Genomic DNA, 23,079 nt, shown 5'->3' on the forward strand with positions numbered 1-23,079 from the left:
AAAAACATAGCAAAAATTTTTTTCGGTATATTAAAAGCAGAAAGCCAGCAAAAGAATCAGTTGGGCCGCTGGATGACCGAGGGGTAAAAGGGGCGATCAAGGAAGATAAAGATGTAGCGGAGAGATTGAATGAATTCTTTGCTTTGCTTCGGTCTTCACCGAGGAAGATTTGGGTGGGATACCGGTGTCGGAAATGGTATTTCAAGCGGACGAGTCGGAGAAACTTACTGACTTCACGGTAAACCTGGAGGATGTAATGGGGCAGTTCAGCAAACTGAAGAGTAGCAAATCTTCTGGACCGGATGGTATTCATCCTAGAGTACTGATAGAACTGAAAAATGAGCTTCGGAGCTACTGCTAGTGATATGCAATTTATCCTTAAAATCGAGCATGGTACCGGAAGATTGGAGGGTGGCCAATGTAACGCCGATTTTTTTAAAAGGTTCCAGGGGAGATCCAGGAAATTATAGACCGGTGAGTCTGACGTCGGTGCCGGGGAAAATGGTAGAGGCTATTATTAAAAACAAAATTACAGAGCACATCCAAGGACATGGATTACTGAGACCGAGTCAGCACGGCTTTTGTGTGGGGAAATCTTGCCTGACCAATTTACTTCAATTCTTTGAAGGAGTAAACAAACATGTGGACAAAGGGGAGCCGGTTGATATTGTGTATCTGGATTTTCAAAAGGCGTTTGACAAGGTACCTCATGAAAGGCTACAGAGGAAATTGGAGGGTCATGGGATAGGAGGAAATGTCCTATTGTGGATTAAAAACTGGTTGAAGGATAGGAAACAGAGAGTGGGGTTAAATGGGCAGTATTCACAATGGAGAAGGGTAGTTAGTGGGGTTCCTCAGGGGTCTGTGCTAGGACCGCTGCTTTTTAATATATTTATAAATGATTTAGAGATGGGAGTAACTAGCGAGGTAATTAAATTTGCTGATGACACAAAGTTATTCGAAGTAGTTAACTCGTGACAGGATTGTGAAAAATTACAAGAGGACCTTACGAGACTGGGAGGCTAAATGGCAGATGACGTTTAATGTGAGCAAGTGCAAGGTGATGCACATGGGAAAAAAGAACCCGAATTATAGCTACATCATGCAAGGTTCCACGTTAGGCGTTACGGACCAAAAAAGAGATCTGGGTGTCGTCGATAATACACTGAAACCTTCTGCTCAGTGTGCTGTTGCGGCTAGGAAAGCGAATAGAATGTTGGGTATTATTAGGAAAGGTATGGAAAACAGGTGTGAGGATGTTATAATGCCGTTGTATCGCTCCATGGTGCGACCGCACCTTGAGTATTGTGTTCAATTCTGGTCGCCGCATCTCAAGAAAGATACAGTAGAACTGGAAAAGGTGCAGCGAAGGGCGACTAAAATGATAGCAGGGATGGGACGACTTCCCTATGAAGAAAGACTAAGGAGGCTAGGGCTTTTCAGCTTGGAGAAGAGACGGCTGAGGGGAGACATGATAGAGGTATATAAAATACTGAGTGGAATGGAACAGGTGGATGTGAAGCGTCTGTTCACGCTTTCCAAAAATACTAGGACTAGGGGGCATGCGATAAAACTACAATGTAGTAAATTTAAAACAAATCGGAGAACATTTTTCTTCACCCAATGCATAATTAAACTCTGGAATTCATTGCCGGAGAAAGTGGTGAAGGCGGTTAGCTTAGCAGAGTTTAAAAAGGGGTTAGACGGTTTCCTAAAGGCCAAGTCCATAAACCACTACTAAATGGACTTGGGAAAAATCCACAATTCCAGGAATAACATGTATAGAATGTTTGTACGTTTGGGAAGCTTGCCAGGTGCCCTTGGCCTGGATTGGCTGCTGTCGTGGACAGGATGCTGGGCTCGATGAATCCTTGGTCTTTTCCCAGTGTGGCACTACTTATGTACTTATGTAGTGGGTTGTTTTCTAAGTGTTTTGATGGAAGATCAGGAAGACTGGATAGAACAAAGATCTCTTTGAGGTTCTTCTCCCAGGAGTAAACAATAACCAGGCGCTTATCTTTAAAGCAGTTGTGGCTTTCCAGAATGTACCAATGGCGCCTGATGGAGCGTTGGATCTGGCTTGCAAGGTGAGAAAATCTCAACGTGCAAACAATATCGGGAGTAGCTCTTTCTTTTCTTGTACAGAGTAAAGCTTCTCAGTCCTCTGTTTTGGCCATTGTATAGCCTGCCATGATGTGCTGTTTTGGATGCCCCCTGCTTATAAACATCTGTGCCATAATCCTGGATTGCCTATTAAAATCCTCAACATATTCTTCTTATGTGTAGTAATTGGCAAAGAGGTAGGTTCGTTTTGAGAAATACATCACCACTTCCACATATAAGGTAGACCTGCTTTTGAGTTGGATTAACTTATGCATAGAAAGTTGTGCAGAGTGGCTGAATTTTTTCTGTTCTGTCTATAACTTTGCTGCCTATCCTCGACCTGCCCCAAACCTCATTTCCCAGTCTACTCCTAAGTTATATGTGTAGAACCCAGATATTGTGGTTTACATATGTGATTATGTATAGAACTGGGGAAACTGTAAAAAATAAAACTTGTACAAGTGGCATTAATGACAGCCACATAACTTTTTTGTTGAATACTAGGCCCTTGGGTATTTTGTGTATCTGAACAGGGTTTCTGTGTTGTTCCTATCTGCATAGAGTGTAATTATGTTGAGGAAGGTAAGAAATGGGACCAGGCTGGGAAAACCTAGATCATTGGGAGCAGCATATTGGCACAGAACCTGTTTCAGTCTCAGGAGAAGCAGGCTTGAGCTGGAGGAGTGCAGTGGATGAAATCATTAATGACATCAACAGATTGCAGGTCTTTGGGTTCAGTCACCTAGGAAGGGGAACAGTCAATGCTGTGGAGAGGTTGGTTAGAGAAGCCAGGAGGAGAAAATTGACGGATGTGTACAGGCAAAATATTGTTGATTTCTTTTCAGACCTTTTCTGCTTTTTTCCAGCATTTTTTGGTATATTTTAGTCATTCATTTTAATAAAATAATTTTTAATGCACATTAGGAGTTAATGTGTATAATCAATAGTATCTGCATTAATTCATAGGTTAATGTGTGTTAAAAAATTTTGGTACAAGCAAAATTGATTTAAGTGTACTAACAAACCAAATGTGTTCTATTTAATGTACATCCCTAGTAATTGAAGAAATTAGGTCCCATTGTATAAAAAGAACAAAAAAGAAAACAAAATAATAAAGAAATTAAGTCCCAGCATGGGAAAGGGGCTGCTGGAGTGGATTGCTGTGTAAGGGATCTCTGATCCCTGAGCTGTTAAGTATAGTCTGCTCGACAGTGAGCTGAGAACCCAAATAGTGCAGCTGTAAGCATCAGAAACTCAGTTTTAGAAGTGAGAAGTACAGCTATGTGGAAACCATCTGTGAGAACTGTTGGTGTGGTGTTGGGCAGCTGGCTGGAAGGATATGGTTATGTTCACTACTAGGGTCAGAAAGAGTTGTGGGTATATCAGAGGAGCAATGGATCACATCTGTCTAGTGAAGCAGCAAGTTCAACCGGAGGAGAGCAACATACCTCTGCTGCTCATAGGAAGGCCAACCCAAAACAAAGGCCAAGGAAAGAGGACCCTTCATTAAGGAAGCAGGACACCTGAGAGTTTGAAACCCAGAGCTGATGGAGAGAACCCTCCAATAGGCTAAATAAGAACTAGTCTCAATTGTTTTGGTCATCTTCTCTTAGGTTTCTGTGGCTGGCGTCATGATTGTTACATTTGTCCATGTCTTGCCACATTTGGAGTAAGTGGAACCAATGTTTCGGCCATTGTGTTTCACACCCTGAGGAAAGCCACAGCACAATGGCTGAAATGTTGGTTCCATTTGGACATGGCAAGACCTGGACATCCTCAACAATCATGTTTCAGTCACATTTGTAGCCATTGCCTATTTGAATATTTCTATTTTTACAGCATTCTTTCTTGGAAGAAGATTTGTTTATGTAAACTAACCACCACCTTTCAACGTCTTATAAAGCTCTGTTTTTTGAGCCACCCCAGTACGGGAATGTTCATTTGTTCCGGGTGCCTACTCTAGCACAGTCAAGGCACTGCTTGCTCAGACTGGTGATTCAGAAGAACATAAGAAAAATGCATTGCCATACTGGGATAGACAAAAAGTCAGTCCATCAAGCCCAGTATCCTGTTTCCAACAGTGGCCAATCCAGGTCACAAGTACCTGGCAAGATCTCAAAACAGTAAAACAGATTTTATGCTGCTTATCCTAGAAATAAGCAGTCGATTTTCCCAAGTCCATCTTAATGGCTTTTGGACTTCTTTTTATTTATTAGGATTTATTTACCACCTTTTTGAAGGAATTCACTCAAGGCGGTGTACAGTAAGAATAGACCAAACATGAGCAATAGACAATTACAGCAGTAAAAATATTCAAAAACAATACAAAGTATGGCATGGTATACTATTTACTATGTCAACACAATACGTAATAGAACATTATAAGTGACAGCGAAGGGAAAGCAAAGATGTAACATAGAACGGTAAGAAAGTAGGAAAATTAGAAAGTAAGGTGACTGCTGATTTAAAGAAAGTTGCACATGAGGTCAGAGAGATGATTAAATATTATCTCAGCTAAGGTGAGAGAGTGAGAGAGAGAGCGAGAGTGTGTGGGTGTGGGTGTGTGTGTCTCACTTCTTCCATTAAAGGCCTGGTTTTTCACCTGCTTCCTGAAGTAGCGATAGTCTTGTGTTAAGCAGAGCCTTTCAGGCAGTGCATTCCAGAGTGTGGGGGCTACTCCAGAGAAGGCTCGCTTGCAGGTATCACATTGTGTAATGTCTTTTGGAGAGGGTGTGGTTAGTGAAAGTCCTTGGGAGGACCTTAAGTGCAGTGTTGCCAGATGGCCGGTTTCCCCTCTTTTCTGCGACCCGCTGCGGCTTTTTCACGCCGCGTGCGGGTTGTGGGATTTTGGGCGGCTTATTGTTGCCCCGCTGGCAGTTTTTTCACCCACTGTGGGGTTTTTTTCCCCTGGTCATCGGCCGTGGGTTGGCTAGTTTTCCCATGGCCGCGGCCAGTAGAAGCCCCATGGAGGCGGGCTTAATGACCATTTGTATGCAAATGGCCTCATTAATATTTATTAATGATGTCATTCATATACAAATTGACTCATTAATATTTATTAATTATGTCGTTCACATGCAAATTGACTTTCTGCGGTTTTGGGCTGGTTTGGGTCTGGCTTTGGACGTGACAAATTTTTTCCATCTGGCAACACTGCTTAAGTGTCCTTGGCAGTGTGTGGAGGATTATCCTATTCTTCAGGTACTCAGGGCCATTTCATTTCAGGGCCTTGAAGATCAGACACAGAGTTTTAAATTTAGCCCTGTATTGTACTGGTAGCCAATGAAGTTTTTGCAAAAATGGTGTGATGTGGTCACGTCGCTTGCAACCTTCTATGAGTCTTGTAGCTGCATTCTGAATCAACTGGAGCTTGTGCAGACCCTTTGTAGTCAGACCATCGTATAGTGCATTGCAGTATTCCAGTCTTGATGTTATCATGGTATGCACAATTGGGATAAGGTTTACCTTCTCGATGTAAGGAGAAACCTTTTTTTAAGCACTGCTAAGCTAACTGCTTTTACCAATTCCAGAATATAATTATACGTTGAGTGAAAAAATATTTTCTCCAGTTTGTTTTAAATTTACTACTTAGTAGCTTAATTGCATGCTTCCTAGTCCTAGTATTTTTTGGAAAGGGTAGAGAAGCAATTCACTTCTACCCCTTCCACTCCTCAGTACTTTTATAGACTTCTATCTTATCTCCCCTCAGCCATCTCGTCTCCAAGCTGAAGAGCCCTAGCTGCTTTAGCCTTTCCTCATAGGGAAGTCATCCCATCCCCTTTATCATTTTCGTTGCGCTTCTCTGTGCCTTTTCTAATTCCACTATTTCTTTTTTGAGATGTGGTGACCAGAATTGCCCACAGTATTCAATGTGCGGCTGCACCATGGAGTGATACAAAGGCATTATAACGTCCTCATATTTGTTTTCCATTCCTTTCCTAATAATTCTTAACATTCTATTTGCTTTCTTAGCTGCCACTGCACACTTCCCATGGGGAAATACTATACAGTATCATGTGATGAGCCCCTCTGCCTGAGTTTGCCTACTTGAATTTGATCTGCTTTCATTTGCTGGCAGGGATAACACAATCCGTGGTCTGGGCTACTCTGGTGGAACGTCACAAAACACCATTAGTAGGTAAGAAAATCTCTCTCTCAAGTCCATGAACGAGTTGTGCAATACAGCTGTGATCCGATACAACACTTATGTTTTATCTTTAAGCAGGCTGTAGGATGGAGGAATGGGTTGTGTATGCATTTTCAGTTGTTCCCCTGTATACCTCTGATTTCTTGACCTTGTGTAGGCTGTGTGTTATGGGCTAATATACAGTTGTTTCCCCTGCATAATACTGGATTCTTTTCCGCTCAGCATGCAGTGTGATGATGTGAGGGTCTATGTGTATATACATTGCAGTTCCTCTGTATAAACTGCTTTCTTGTACATTAGCAGGCTGCTTGATTATATAACGATGGGCTATGTGTAGCCCTTCGCCTGTGTAACTCTGGTGTCTTATCCCTTAGCAGGCTTTGTTTAGGGGGTGAGGGGCTCTACACATTCCAGACGCAGGAGGGGGAGGAAATTTACCAGCGGGTACACTCAGCTACTCTGGTTATTGCCGAACAGCACAAGCGCCTTCTGCTGGAGATGGAGAAGAGTGTGCAGGTGAGAAGCTGGTATTAGGTTAAGACATGGAAACGTTACATTGCATTTTATTACAAAGAGTTCTTAATGACCGCATCAACTCAGAGAGTTCAGCGCAGTTCACGAGCTAACAAATACCAGTTTAGAAGATACAATGCCTTATATCAATATTACTAAAAAGAAATAAATTCCATATTACATTAAAAATTTCTTAAAAAGGAAAGTTTTTAAAGCTTTTCTAAAAAAAACAAAAAAAAAAACAGAACAAGAAGAGTGCATTGCATTTTAGTTTCCGGCATAGCCCCTTCTTCACTCTCCAGTCAGACACGGGGCGTGTTTGAGGGTCAGAGACCATCAACAACCCATGCTTACGAGAGTCTTTCCTGAAAAGAGGGAAGAAAAATCATTCAAGGACCTTGGAAAGGCCCAGCAGCACACAACAACAACTCCACACCAGTGTGGGGTTCTTCAAAATAATGGTTTACAAAAATAGTGTACTGGGGCAGTTAACACAAGTGAAAAATCTGGCAAACAATGCTTACGAGTCTGGTGTAAGCCATGCTAAAATTAACAAATCCAGAAATTCCAATATAAATCTGCAAACACTAGGGAATTTCTTCATTAACCACTCCCTAGCCAAGGCACTTTGGAGAAGGATTCTCCTCTGTCAGGCCTGATGCAAGTTCTCTTTGTTTTCTGTAATAGATTTGGAATCCTTTTCTTAACCTCTTTGGAACCTAGTGCCATACCCAGGGCTGTGTGAGCGATGCAGTCACACAGAGTGCAAATGTAGAGGGGTGCAAAAATTGCTCCCAGCCCACCGTCTCCTCTCATTGGCCGTGGCAAAGTGGGCTGAAGGGGTGTGTGCCAATGGGCGAGTCACATAGGGGACAAATCTGTAAAAGGTGCTAAAAGTTAGATGGCAAACATCTGAGTGCTAAGCTAGTATTCTGTAATGGCAAATTTGCACACCAACCTCAAAATTCTATAAATGACTCTTAAAATTGCATGCACACGCAATTTGCACGTGCAATTTAATTGAACGAGCCAATTAGTACTGATTGGGTGCTGATCAATTATTGGCACTAATTGGCATTAACTCAAATTAACACAGGTATTTAAGTCATGGAGATCTGCATATAAATTCTGTGCGTGGCTCCAAAAATGGGGCACAGCCTGTGGATCAGGGGTGTTCCTGCAATTTATGCACACAGTTATAGAATAAGGGGGAGCTGTGACTAATTTAGGCACAAAGATATAGACCAAGGTTTACTTGGTGTGAATCTTCATGTCTAAAGTTAGACGCCAATCCCAGTGCTAAGGGTATTCTATAACTTTCTTCACCATTTATAGAATAGCGCTTAGTGTGTTATTTTTTTGGCGCCAAGTTTTTGGTACTATTTATAGAATTCGGACCCAAATCTGTTATAGAATACTGGTGTAAGCTGGCAATGACATGCCTAAATTTAGACATGAAATATGTTCATGATTAAATTCATTCGTTCATTTATTTCACTTTCTATACCACCCTTACTAACTGGCAGACTAGAGCTGTGTATAGGCTAAAAAAATTACAAATATTTAGTAGGAAAGGAACTACAATTTTGGATAGGAAAGAAAACTCATACACTCAGACAACGTCAAGTTAGAAGAAGAATTAGAAGGGAGGTAGGTAAGTGGGTCGTCATGGACGAAGAGGGGAAGGAAAAGGAGGGGAACAAAGGGAAAAAGAGCAAACCCTGACAGATGGACAACATCCCTCTGTGCAGAGCCAAAAGCAAGGGTAAAAAGCCAGGTTTTCAAAGTGATCTTAAATCATTTCAGGGATGATTCTGTATGTATAGCTAGGGGCATTGTGTTCCAGAAAAATGGTGAAGCGACAAAGAAAGCTCTGTACCTGGTGGATTTAAGAATAGCCTGTTTTGGGCCTGGGAGAACCAGGTGATGATCATTTAGAGATCGAACAACATGAGACAGAGAATAGGGGATTGTTAAAGAAGATAAGTATTCAGGTGAACCTACCCTAAACACCTTACACACGCAACTAACAGTATTCTATAAAGTGTGTGGTGGAATGGTCGGGACGCTCATAACCTGCTCATTTCCTTTCCACATGCACACTCCCCTTGCAGTTACATGCTAGAGCATTTAGGCACCTAAGTGCACTTATGCGCATACCTGCCGTTACACCATTTTGGCATGTAACTACCATTGTATAATGGAAGTTACGCTCCAAATTGGCACCTAACCTTTGGTGCACCATATAGAATTAGGGAATAGGGTGCAACTGTAGTGCACAGAACCGGTGGAAGGGCAGTGGGTGCCCTAGGCAAATCTTCAGTTTTGTACCCCCCTCAATTAACTTTCAGGCTCTTAGTCTGCAGCTCCCCAAGATTTTTAATAAGTAAATTACACAATTATGACCATCATATGGTCATCTTGTAAAAATGCAGGTTAAAAGAGGTGCTGATGATCCTTTGAGTCTGTGAGGCTGTCAGGACCAAGGAGGTTTGATGAACAGGAGATGGCGTGATGTTATAAAGCTGAAGCCAGTTCGCCCAAGGAAGTTTTCATTCTCTCCAATGCAGCTACTGCCATCATGGTACACCCAAAACAATATAGTTGATAGGGCAACAAGGTCTGCCTATCGGCTTCAGCTCATTCCGATAATGGGCCAAGCACACTCCTGCCGTCTCCTGTTCATCAAACCTCCTTGGTCAGGACCTATTGTTTTGCTTTGACTGCAGCTGCTGTTTGCTGCCCCCAAGAAGTTTCTGCCCTAGGTAACCGCCTAGTCTTTCCTTGTGGTTGGGCTGAATCTGATTGTGCTGTATGGTCCTGCTGCAACCTGCTGGATTCCATTATAACAGCACATTTGTAGTATTCCCACTTGTCTGACACTCCTCCCTCTGGTTCCAAACAGAAATACCACTTTCAGCAGACACTTGAGGTAACTCTTAGTGAATCCAAGGAGTAGGCATTTGATGCCTCTTTCACCCAGAGATGCCAAGTCTCACTCATTAGGAGTGTGCCACACTCAGTGAAGGCTCTCTCACACTCACACTCTTTGAGCCCCTTCTCTCACTCCTTGGAGCCTCAGTGCCAGTGTACCAATCCTGATCACTACTTTCATGAGAGGCAAGCTTAAGAGGAGAAAAATTGCCCACCCCAATAGGAAGAAACCTGAAAGCACCTTCCTACATATTTTGCCTCCCTCTGCCCCTCCCTTTTCTCTTCACCTTCAAGTACATGAGCTATAAAACTTGTGCACATTTGGGGTGGGGGTGTGTTAGTTTCTTGGCTTTTACCTTTGGCTAAGGGCTCAGAAGGTCATAAGAGCACAGGCCCCTCGTTGTTGCCCAGGGTAAATTTGGTTAAGGGGAAAGAGGACGTTAGGAGAGGGGAGGGACAGAAGTTATATTCACACTGTAATGTTTTTTTTTTTTTAATGTACTTTTATATTGATGTTCTTTCATGTGTGTTGATCAATAAAAATTGTTTAAACTTAAAAGCTTGTGCACATACTTGTAGCCACTGAGTGGAGAGAAATTTTAACTGCCCAGAGAATTTACCTGAGCAATTGCTTAATTACGTGGCAAATTCCTTTGAAAATTGTCCTTACATTGCCTCCTCTCTGTCTATATCCTTTTGAAGGTACTAAACCATAAGCAAACCAGTATAACTCTTTTTGGTCTACATTCAAAATGATTTAACTGGCCAGAAACAGTTGCTGACCGGTTAAATTGCTTGTTCATGGCTATCCACTACTTTTGAGTGGCGCTTAACTGGTTATTGCTGCTGAAAATTAGCGGTTAGCACCAAAGTGAAAACCGGCTATTTTGGGGGTGTTCTGGGGGCGGAATCAGCATTTGGCTGGTTATGTGCCAATATTCAGCACTTAACTAGTCAGCGTAAATGCATAAATGGGACCACATAAAACACATTCCTATCACTGTACGGCAACCCGTGACTGGTTAAGTTCTGAATATTGACTTACTGGCCATGTGTTAGCCAGTGTTGCATAAACTGGATATTCAGTGCTGAAGCCTGGATATAGCCAGCATTGAATATCCAGAAATAACGCTGGCGACAGCAAAAAAGCTTGCCACTGCCAATTGAATATTTACCCTTTTAATCTTTCTGGATTTATACCCTGGACATACCATCTGAAAAATCTTGTTCTCTGGCCTTCAATCTCACTCACTGGGATGGTAAATCTCATTCTTCAGGATGATCCACCCTTGAAATTTTTTGGTCACTCTCTTCTCCTCTGTGGTCCTCTTCCAAGTCTCTCTCTAAATCCCCTTGGATCTTCAGAAACTCTCACTCATGTATGCCTGGGAGCTCCTCCTTTGAGCCTCAACATACTTCTAAGCAAGGGAATTAAAAAGAGTCAACATGAACTCTTGAAAGGGGGCTCAGGAGTTTTATAGGAACACCTCAGTGGGGAGCAGGAGGGGGAAAACCTAATTCCTTTAGGTCTGCAGGAGTCATTAGGAAGAATTCAGGGAAAGCCGCTGGCTGTGGGGAGTACTGTTTGGGTAATTACACTCTGAGTTTGTATCTGAAAATATGACTTGAAAATAATCTGCAAGATGAGTAATTTTGTGAATTGCTAAGGTTTCATGTTTAATGTTTAAGAGGCTTGATATATCGTCTTTCTGAATAGAAAACCAAAGTGGTGTACAATTCTAATACCGAGAAACAGGAAAGGCATTATAATATCAAAGGAAAGGATGACAAAAGAGAGAGAGACACACACACACACAGAGATACAAACAACAGTAGTCTGCCACCAAACTGGTCCTTAGGCCAATGACCTAGCTGCCAGCCTTAATAAAGAGGTTGCCAAGTAGTAGAAGCAATATCGAGCTCAGTTCTGTACATCCTGATTATCTAAATACAAACAGGTCACTTGTTAAACTCTGGTTGGTGACCATTTCTAAGTGCTGCAACATTTAAATTAATAATGGATATTCAGCACCGCTGTCCGGGTAGAGCAGGCTGAGAATAGCAATATTACAGTGCTATCTGGATAACTATCTGGATTAAGTAAGGACAGCATTTTTTTTCTGTCCTAATTTTATGCAGATGGCGATCTGAATATGATTTCTCTCCAGGTAACCTGGCACTCCATCCACGTGCTGCACCAGAACTTTTCAGATAGTGCCAATGTGGGCTGCAATAGGTGCTGACTGAATTTTGGTTTCAGCTTCAGTGTCAAAACCAGCCCAAAATCTGGATTCCACCATGCTTCAGTTTTGGCCAAAATTGCTGGTGCATTTTCAATTGAAACCACAACTCCCCCCAACCGCAAGCGCCAGCCATGCTTTGCTCCTCTCTATAATAAGCACCACCCTCCCTCCAGCCATAGGCCCTTCCCAGGTCTACCATAGAAGCCCTTGTGGTCTAGTGGCCTAGTCAGAGCATGAACATTCCCCAGTCGTTCTGCTCCAACTAGGCCACTAGACCATGGGCTTCTGTGGTAGGCCCAGGGAAGGCCTACAGCTGGTGGGAGGGTAGTGCTTGGGGGGGGCATGCGGTCTGCTTTTGGTCTGGGTGACTGATGGTTTTGGCTTCGGCTAAAACTGTACAGCAGATTTTGGCCATAGATTTGGTTCTGGTTGAAACTGAAAACCCCCATTTCAGTTGCCCTCTAGTATGCAAGAATATTCAGCAGCACAGTCCATGTAGTGCTATTGAATATCCATGGATAGTGCCAGCTAAGGGAATTATCTGGATAATGGCTGCCATTAACCATCTTAAAGTTAACATATATGCAATGAGATTGCTAGATTTCTAGGATCAGCTGATAGGAGATATAGTATTATTAATTAGGCAGTTTCTAAGTACAATTAACTAAGAAAAGTGTATTTAGTATTTATCAGCATGGAGGAGTAGCCTAATGGTTACTGCAGTGGCCTAAGAACCAGGAAAACTGGGTTCAATTCCCACAGCAGTTCCTTGTGACTTTCAGCAAGTCACTTAATCCTCTATTACCCTAGGTACAAATTAAGTACCTGTATATAATACATAAACCGCTTTGATTGTAACCACAGGAAGGCAGTATATCAAATCCCATCTCCTTTCCCTTTAAAACATTCAGCAGAGCAGCTCTGCTATTTCCTTTCTTTTCAGCTGCTGAACAAGGGCACTGAGCACTACTCGTACCCCTGTACGCCCACTGCAATGCTGCCACGCAGTGCCTACTGGCATCACATCGCAGGATCCCAGAACATGGCTGATTCTCCAAACTATACAGGTGAGGAACTATAGCTATATGGGCCTAAACTTAGCAGAAAATAGGGGGAAGGGGTGGGTGGGAATGGGACACTGTTATTCCTTATGACATACTCTTTGTGTCAAAGGGTGTGAACTTTGTTAATCTCTATCACTGTTATTCTATGTAACATAATGTGGCTGATTCACTGAACTGTAGGCTAAATATTGTTAAAAGTGCACATGCTAAATTTGTACATTTAGGACCTGATTCAGTAAGCTGACATGCAGCTTGCATGATTGCTAAAGAATGTTCAAGAAAATTTTAGCATGCATACCAGAAATTTGGCATGTACACAGACAGAAAGTAGTACTTAATAGCACACGCACATCACAATTTTTAGTACTCAGTGTGGTTTTTCTTTTATCCACAAATCTATAAAATGGTTGCAAGAACATGCTGTGCAGAAAAAAGGGGAGAGCTACAGGAATTAGGCATGAAGGATTAGATTAAGATGAATAAAATGGAGACTTTGGATGCTTTTTATGTGGATCATCTGGGTGAGTCTCATTTCCTTCACTTTTTCTCTTATTGTTTGGTCTTTGTCTTCCACATTCATTGTAAGAGCGGATATTTGGTCTGTGGCCTAGTGGTTAGGGTGGTGGACTTTGGTCCTGAGGAAGTGAGTTCGATTCCTGGCACAGGCAGCTCCTTGTGACTCTGGGCAAGTCACTTAACCCTCCATTGCCTACCACATTGAGCCTGCCATGAGTGGGAAAGCGCGGGGTACAAATGTAACAAAAATATCTTTCAGTTTGTCTACTGTTTTGTCAGTTTCTGTATTAAGGGTTTCCAAAGGAGAATTGAAACATTGATAGTTGAGAAGATGAAGTGTGGCTGGAAGTGATTGATAGTCCAGGGATTTGGGCATACTAAGATTATGAGTTTTGACAGTGTGACCAAGTCATGAGGTGAGGTGAAGGGTGGGGACAAGTGAAGATAGCCAAGAGGAGCAGTGAAGTGGAGTTTGAGCCAGAGTGGAAGGAGTTAATGAAGGAGGAAATAGAACAGGAGAGTAACCAGGTGATGGAAGTAGAGAAGGGTAAAGAGTAAGCATGGATGGAAGGCAGGGGGGAAGGGAGAACTGAAAAAGGAGGGGATGCGAGTGGAGGAGGAGGCAATACCAATTTCCAGTGGTGGCGACTCAAGGTCACATTTGTGGATATTCAAATACAGCCCAAAAGGAGAATGACAAGATGTTCTAGAAGATCACAGCATGAGACTATGACTGTGAAGAAGCACAAGTGGAAAAGAGTAGCAGCAGAAGTTAGCAGCCTGGCAGTAGTGCCCAAAACCATCAGGCAAACTAAACTTCAATATCGGGGAGAAGGCAGCCAGAATACTAGAGCAAGACAGGAGGTGGCAGTCCCTTCTGTTATTGGGTGACCAGAATGAAGAAAAGGGTCTGTGTCATAATAGCACTGAAAATCAACTTTGGGCTTCGGAGGTACTGGATACCACTACAGAACTGCATGAGGCGAGTAGCTTACAATCCCAAACCAACATCCAAGGAGGGAGATAATACTCATCTCAAAAAGGGGGTTCTCTTTAGATGATCATTGTGTTTGTTGGCAATCGGGATGGATCTATTACCTCTGAGGGGGCAGGTGGTCGTGGACCCATTCCCCAACAGGGAAGCAACCTTGGAAAAGGGTGTAGCAGGCATCAGTGGAACAATAGTATGCGTGAGCTACAGCACCCATTGCTTGTTTCTTCTTTAACAGAAGCTGCTGCCGTCCAGAACACGTGCACAGCTCCAGACTCATCCCATGCAAGTGGAAGAGGCTGAATATCACAGGTCAAGGGAAACAGAGGCTGAATCTCTGGCTTCTGAAACTGCACCACAGCACCCCATATTCTGCATTCTAGACTTGGAAAAGGCAGATGTCTTCCAAATCTAGCAGCAGAGCTTCTACCTTCAGAGGCACCCTCAGAATAGATGGAATATTCCTACACTGAGCATAACTGGCCATACCATCACACCCTGCCTGCCTGCCTGCCTGCCTGCCTGCCTGCTGATCACCCAGTAGTGCTGAGATTATAGCACCACAATAACACAGCCTCTCAAAAACAAAGCATGTGCAAGCAGTTGCATGTGCTAAATTATCAGATAGAGATGTTGTAGAAGTCCACGACACCCCAAAAATGATATGAATTGTCCAATTGGCAACAATGATCCATCAACACACTGACGACAGCCACCTCTGTCTCTCACCCCCACCCTCTTGGAGGGCTGTGAGACCTACTAATTAACTCCTTTTTCTACTACTTTCACTGTCCATACCAATCACATCAGAAGGCCATGGACTACAGGTGGAAGGGGAAGATTGGACATCCATAAGTCAATGAGGGTGTCTAATACTTATCTGCTGAAGACCTGCACCTTTTCACTGTCCATGACTAGCAGATCACACTTGTTTAAGAAAGCAGATGTCAAAGAGAAACAACACAGGAACAGAGGGCAACAAACTGACTTCCAGCCTGGGAGAAGATATTCAGAAGTTCTTTATTTGTAAAGCACCGGTAGAATGACCTGACACAGGTCTGTGTTTCAGAGAATGCAGCTGCCTGCCTCGGGTAGAAGAGTAAAATTGTGGACTGCAATCAACAAATATAGGACATGGTAAAACAAAGAAAGTCACCTTTATAAAATAAATTAAATAAAATACTGAGATGACCAGTATCCCAAAATTGGACACAAAGGGAAAAGGTATTATTAATCACAGCTGTCTCCTTTATGGAATCTCTGTGTCTCGGGATTCGATTAAAAGGAGATGTACAAAATCCTTCACTTGTAAAGTGATTGTAATCAAGACACATATATGTACACACTTGTAAAAAAATATCCTACAAAAGGGAGATCCTATCTCTATGTTCATGAATCTGGTGAATCAGATGAATAAACACTTCAGGGTAACAAACTGCACTCAATGTACTGTGGAATATAAAGTAGGGATATGGTTAAAAAAAAAGGCTATAACAAAGTGGAAATCATTAAAACTCCGCTAAAAAATGCTAGTAATAAATAAATAGGTGAATAAACACACAATGTTTTATTCTTTTAGACCGGCATCTTATTTAAGCAGTGGTTATCTTAATCAGTTATTTTAAATGGTTTACAGCCAATCATTTAGACAGTTTTCATTTTATTATTTATTACTAGCGGTTTTTAGTGCGGTTTTAATGATTTGCACTTTATTTTAGCCTTTTTTTGAATCATCTCTACTGGATTCAGGTATGCTTCAGTTTTGGCCAAAAATGCTGGTGCATTTTCAATTTAAACCGCAACTCCCCCCAACCGTAAGCACCAGCCATGCTTTGCTCCCCTCAGTCATAAACACCACCCTCCCTCCAGCTATAGGCCCTTCCTGGGCCTACCTTATAAGTCCTGGTGGTCTAGTGGCCTAGTTGGAGCAGGAACAATCCCCAGTCGCTTCTGCTATGACTAGGCCACTAGGGCTTCTAAGGTAGGCCCAGAGAGGGCCTACAGCTGGTGGGAAGGTAGCACTTGGGGGGGGGGGGGCAGAGGTCCCATTTTCTGCTAGGGAAGGGGCTGGGGTGCCATGCGGTCGTCTGCTTTTGGTCAGGGGGATTGATGGTTTTGGCTTCGGCTAAAACTGTACAGCAGATTTTGGCCATAGATTCGGTTCTGGTTGAAACTGAAAACCCCCGTTTAAATTGCCCTCTAATCTGCAAGGATATTCAGTAGCACAGTCCATGTAGTGCTATTGAATATCCATGGATAGTGCCGGCTAAGGGAATTATCTGGATAATGGCTGCCATTAACCAGCTTAAAGTTAACATATATGCAATGAGATTGCTAGATTTCTAGGATCAGCTGATAGGAGATATAGTATTATTAATTAGGCAGTTTCTAAGCACAATTAACTAAGAAAAGTGTATTTAGTATTTATCAGCGTGGAGGAGTAGCCTAATGGTTACTACAGTGGCCTGAGAACCAGGGAAACCGGGTTCAATTCCCACTGAAATTCCTCATGACTCTGGACAAGTTTCTTAACCCTTTATTGCCCCAGGTACAAAATAAGAACCTACATATAATACATAAACTGCTTTGATTGTAACCACAGAAAGGAAGTATATCAAATCTCATCTCATTTTCCTTTAAAACATTCAGCAGAGTAGCTCTGCTATTTCCTTTCTCTTCAGCTGCTGAAAAAGGGCACTGAGCACTACTCGTACCCCTGCACGCCCACTGGCATCACATCGCAGGATCCCAGAACATGGCTGAGTCTCCAAACTAGGCAGGTGAGGAACTATAGAGATATAGGCACAAGCTTAGCAGCTGTTAGAAAGTGAGGGGAAAGGGGTGGTTAGGAATGCGACACTGTTAATCCTCATGTCGTACTCTTTGTACACAGTACATTGAGTGCAGTTTGTTACCCTGAAATGTTTATTCATCCGATGCACCAGATTCAATCACCACCATATGGAGCCCCCTTTTGTAGGATATCCTTTTACAAGTATATACGTATGTGTCTTGATTACAATCCCTTTACAAGTGAAGGATTTCATACATCTCCTTTTAATCGAATCCCAAGACACACAGATTCCATAGAGGACACAGCTGTGATTAATAATACCTTTTCGCCTTCTGACCAGTTTTGGGATACTGGTCATCTCCTTAGTATTTTATTTTATTCATACAAGTGACTCTTTTACAACCTTACCATGTCCTATATTTGTTGACTGCAGTCCACTATTTTACTCTTCTATATACAGACATTTATCCAGTCGTGTGTTTTTAATGCATTATGGGGTCCTTTTACAAAGGCGCGCTAGCGTTTTTGGTACGCGCATTAAATAAATGTGCACTAAACGCTAGAGGTGCCCCTATATTCCTATGGGCATCTCTAGCGTTTAGCACATGCTACAAACCCTAGCATGCCTTTGTAAAAGGACCCCTATGTTTAATGTGAATGTGTATATACATTTTGTGTTATTATTTACATAGTTATTTACTTTTTGTCAGTGCTTTTTTTTGTAGGAAGAAAGGTGCTGGTACTCATTATGGGTGGGGTCACCACATATGGCTCCACCCATATGATAGCCACACCCACATTGGCCACATCCCTTATACCAGCCATGGTGCATATAAGCAGGCATCATTGAAAATATTATACTAGCACAAGAGAAAAAAATTACAGAAATGATTTATAATGAAAAAAATCACGTTATCTGTTACAGCTCCAGTATACCCAGTGGAAAATAAGACAGCAGATGTAAATTCTCAAATTGGACATATTCCAAACACTAAAATAAAATGATTTTTTTCTACCTTTGTTGTCTGGTGACTTTGTTTTTCTATCCATGTTGGTCCCGGTCTCTGATTCTGCTGCTCTATTTGTTCTCTTAACTCCATTTCCAGGGCTTCCTTTCCATTTATTTACTTTCCTCCTTTCTTCTTCATTTCTTGCCCTACATCCATAAGTAGAAGCTGGGTCCTCCTCCGTGGAATTGACTGGAGGAGGTATAACGTCGATCCAGCTTTTGCCTATTTTCTCTATCCATGTGCAGTTTTCTCCTCTCTTCCCTTTCCCTCATCTACATCCATGTGCATCATCATCTTTTTACTTTCCTCCCCTCCATCCATATCCAGCTCTTCTCCTCTCTTCTCCCCTCCATCCATGCCCTGCATTTCTTCTCTCTCTTCCTTCCCCTGTATCCATATAAAGCAATAATTCTCTCCCCTCTCCTCCATCCAAGTCCAGCATGTCTCCTCTCTCCCCAGCCCTCCCCTCCCATCCATGTCCAGCAATTCTCTCTTCCCTTCCCTCTCCTCCTTGTCCAGCGATTCTCCCATCCTCGCCTCCCGTCAGCAATTCTCCTGTCATGTCCTCCCCTGCCATCCATGTCCAGCGATTCTCCTCTCTCCCCTCTCATCTATGTCCAATGATTCTCCTCTCTCCCCTGCTCTCCCATCCACGTCCAGCAATTCTCTCTTCCCTGCCCTCCCCTCCCATCCGTGTCTAGCATGTCTCCTCTCTCCCCTCCCATGTCCAGTGATTGTCCTCTGTCCCCCCCCTCTCATCCATGTCCAACAATTCTCCTCTCTCCCCTGCCCTCCCCTCCATATCCAGAAATTCTCCTCTCTCCCCTGCCCTACCCTCCCATGTCCAGCGATTCTCCTCTGTCCCCTGTCCTCTCCTGCCATCCATGCCCACCGATTCTCCTCTCCCCTTCCCTCTCATCCATGTCCAACAATTCTCCTCTCTCCCCTGCCCTCCCATATCCAGCGATTCTCCTCTCTCCCCTGCCCACCCCTCCCATCCATGTCCAGCAATTCCCTCTTCCCTGCCCTCCCCTCCCATCCATGTCACCTTTAAAATCTGCTCCCTAGTTCACAAAATTCTCTATGGTGAAGTCCCAGGCTACATGACTAAACTAATCATCCTACCACCCAAGAATGTATTAAGACTATCCCGTTCATACCTAAACCTTCATTACCCAAGCTGCAACGGTCTTAAGTATAAATCCACATATGCTTCATCCTTCTCCTTTATCAGCTCACAACTATGGAATGCTTTGCCAAAAACTATAAAAACCATCCAAAATCATCTAAATTTCAGGAAATCTCTTAAGACCATCTTATTTGGAAAGGCCTACCCCAAGGACTCAGACGGGGTCTCCACTGCTTGATATACATCAATTTTATGACAATTTTGGACAGATCCACCTTTCCCTCCTCTCCCCTGGTTCCCTGTTCCTTTCGTTCCTTCCCCATCCTCTCCATTATTTCTTATGTAGGTTTTATTTTGTATTAGCTTAATTTACTGGATTGGCGTTTGTCTTTGCGGTGTGATGTAAGCCACATTGAGCCTGACGCAGTTGGGAAAATGTGGGGTATAAATGTGATAATAAATAAATTTACCTCAGCATCCTCCTTCTCCCTCCATCCAGCAAACACATTCACTCTACTGCAAAGAGCCCCCCCCCCCCTCACACACACACACTCATTACCACACATTCAACATCCAAACAAAAGCTGCAACAGTTTTTGGACAGTCAGTAGTGGTAGCACAGGTCACTGATCCACCACATCCGCTTTCAGAGAACCTCTGGAGTGGGCTCTTGACTTGTTGCCATTTTCTCAAAGTTCCAGGTACTGGCAGAGAGGCAGAGACTGCTCTTTCTGCAGGAACAGGCAAATTAGAACAGCCCAATTCTTTCAGCGCTTTTCAAACCTCCTGGCGTGTTTGCACCTGTGTAGACCTCCCTGCCAGAGTCACCAAAAGACCAAATGGAAATAACCATTTATATCAATGATTTACCATTTGTAAATATTTAGTCACAGCAGAAAGATCCCTTCGCTTTTGTAAAGTAGCTCCTGCCAAGTCCTGGTAAACAGAAATCTTGCAATTCTCCCAAATAAGTTCTTTGTGACCTCTTGCTCTCCTTAACACTACTTCTTTAATCCTAAAATCGTGAAAACATACAATAATGTCTCTTGGAGCTGACTCCTTGTGCAGTCCCAGGCTCCTATACACTCGATCCTGCTTAATCGCACAAAGCTCTGAGGACTCTACCACGTACTCCTCTGAGATCCCAAGATCCTTTATAATATCCAATACTTCCTGGCGTTCCTGTCTCACTTGTTGCACCAGAGACAAGAGGATCTGCACCCGTTCCCTCCATATTATCCATGCGCTTTGCCACCTGCTCCACACGGTTTCCCATCTCTGACAGATCCCATTGGATCTCAGATAGCGCTCTTTCTACATCCACCCGGACTACCTGCATTTCAGACTTTAGATCTTTAAACCAATGCACTACTTTTTTCATAATGTCCTCCGCCGTGGACACCAAGCAGAGTGTCTTACTCTCATCTGTGTCCACCTGGCTCCTCCGTCATCTTAGCCAAATCAGGCCCTCCTCTGATCACATGCGATCGGAATGACTCTCCGCCCTCTGACATATATTTGAACTTTCAAGTTGCTTCCTGGTTGACATCGGTTTGCCGAAGCTCTCGCCTCTTAAGAGACCACTTACTGGAGGTTATGGAGAGGGGTACTTTGCAGTTTTGTACTGGCCCTGACAGAACACCCACTTCAAACGTCAATACCCAGTTCATTTGTATGTGCATTGATGCTATAATTTGGTATGGACATGGGTAAACAGTAATGGTTGCTTCAGCATGCGCAAAAACCTGGGGAAGGCAATTTTCAAAGCCCTTACTGTGGATAAGAGCTATTTACACAGTTAAAAGTACGCACATTTTTCCATAATGCAAGTACATTTGGCAATATTTAGAGGAGCGATTCCTGAGAGAATGTTTAGATCAGGGGACACAATTATTGTGCATTTTTAAACCTGTGTGTGGTGTTATCCATGAAAAAACACACCTGCCCAAAAAGCAGATGCAAATGGCTGCAGGGGCTTCATACCGACAGCAAGTTTCAAAGCAAAAGTGCATACATACTCTCACTTTGAAAATTTGTGCAAAGTCCATGGGCAATTTGAAAATTGCTCCCTTAATAGCTATGCCCCTATTTAGTGTGCATGCTAAGAGTTTTGGGGTTTTAGTGAATCAGCCCTGTTATGGCCTAAATTTTCAAATGTGAGTTCAGAAGTGCCAAATTGCTTATATAATTGAATTGTACGGGTGGGCAAGGTAAACTCTTGTGGCCAACCCCTTTGGGAAACAGTAACAGCAGTCTGTCCAACCATTTGTTGTTGGTCCTTGTAGGTGCTGGCATTAAGTTTCTGACTCAGATGTTTCAGTTTGAAAGCAACAGTATTAACTGGATTTTTCAATAACATGTTTCTTAGCAGTTTTGATTCCTTATTTAGCACTATTCTGATGCCTCCCTTAATTTTTGATTCAACGTATTGTATTCCTGATTTAGGAATCCCTCAGCATCTTTCAATAGACAAAGTTGTGGGAGTGCTAGCTGTGACTGATCTTCAAGTTCTCATAATAGCAATCTGCTATAGGGCAGTGTTTCTTAAGGCGGTCCTGGAGAACCCCTTGGCCAGTCTGGTTTTCAGGATATCCTTAATGAATATGCATAAAATAGAGTTGCATGCACTACCTCCATTTTTAGGCAACTCTATCTCATGCCTATTCCTTGTGGATCTTCTGAAAACCAGATTGGTCCTGGAGTATGCCCTAACCAGTTTGAAAACCACTGCTACAGAGAACAGCATAGAAGAACAGACTTTGGGAAACTCAAAACTACAGCCATCCCAGCCTCTTCTAATCTGAAGGGACTGCTCTATGACTGTCTTGTAAAATAAATTAATATTTAAAAATGTATTTACAGCTGAAATGTTCTCAGGAGCCCAGGCCAGCTCAGATTCCGACATCCTCAGCAGACTCGTCTTCGAGAGATCAATACCCTCAAGGAGAACCAAGGTTGATGGAAAGGAATCCAAGCCCAAATCTCAGTGACTTTTACTGGAAAGAAAAAAAGATGTCTCGAGTCTACCTTTGAATGAGCCCTGCTGTCACAATACTATGTCTGTGTCTCTTGCACACAAGACACTGTGACAAGAGTTCATGCCTATGTGACTCAGATGATGACAACTCTTAGAAGAGTCTACATTGCATTAACTCCTGCTGAAAACTGCTTTCATGAAGGTCCACATCTCTGATTATGATCGTTGATGAGAACCCACATTTGAATTGCACCTTCTGATGACATTCAATGTTGTGAGCTCACGTATCAGTTTCAATACCTATTGACAATTGCTATGAGCGCCCACTTCTCCAAAACTCCGTAATAATGCTATAAGTCACTGCAGTGATTCTCAGTAATGATGCTGTTTCATGGTAGTCACATCTCAGTGATTCTGCTGATGAGGCCGAGTCATGACAGCCCACTTCTAAATGATATGGTTGTTTCAAAAGCCTATATCTGAAATCTGATATTCTGTCATGACAGCTCAAGTCCCTGAGATGTTTGTGACTCCTGGGATGTTCGGGGAGAGGATTCATATCTCAGTAACTCTGATGATACTTCCATAAGAGCCCCTATTTCGGTTATGCCTATTCACACCATTCTGTGTCGGCAACTGTCTGTGACTCCTTCTGATG

General features: G+C 42.8%; 1 protein-coding gene across 1 annotated transcript in view; it reads left to right on the forward strand.

Moving 5' to 3' along the window:
* Positions 1-22,434, forward strand: part of DOK4 (docking protein 4) — a 74,361-nt gene extending 51,927 nt beyond the window's left edge. The window contains exons 6-9 of the mRNA XM_030204915.1: positions 6,182-6,241; positions 6,625-6,766; positions 12,884-13,007; positions 22,307-22,434. Of these exons, the coding sequence (XP_030060775.1) occupies positions 6,182-6,241; positions 6,625-6,766; positions 12,884-13,007; positions 22,307-22,434 (454 nt within the window). The remainder of the gene's footprint in view (positions 1-6,181; positions 6,242-6,624; positions 6,767-12,883; positions 13,008-22,306) is intronic.
* The last annotated feature ends 645 nt before the right edge of the window (positions 22,435-23,079 follow it).

Source organism: Microcaecilia unicolor, chromosome 5 (assembly GCF_901765095.1).
Source record: "Microcaecilia unicolor chromosome 5, aMicUni1.1, whole genome shotgun sequence".
Classification (NCBI taxonomy): Eukaryota; Metazoa; Chordata; class Amphibia; order Gymnophiona; family Siphonopidae; genus Microcaecilia; species Microcaecilia unicolor.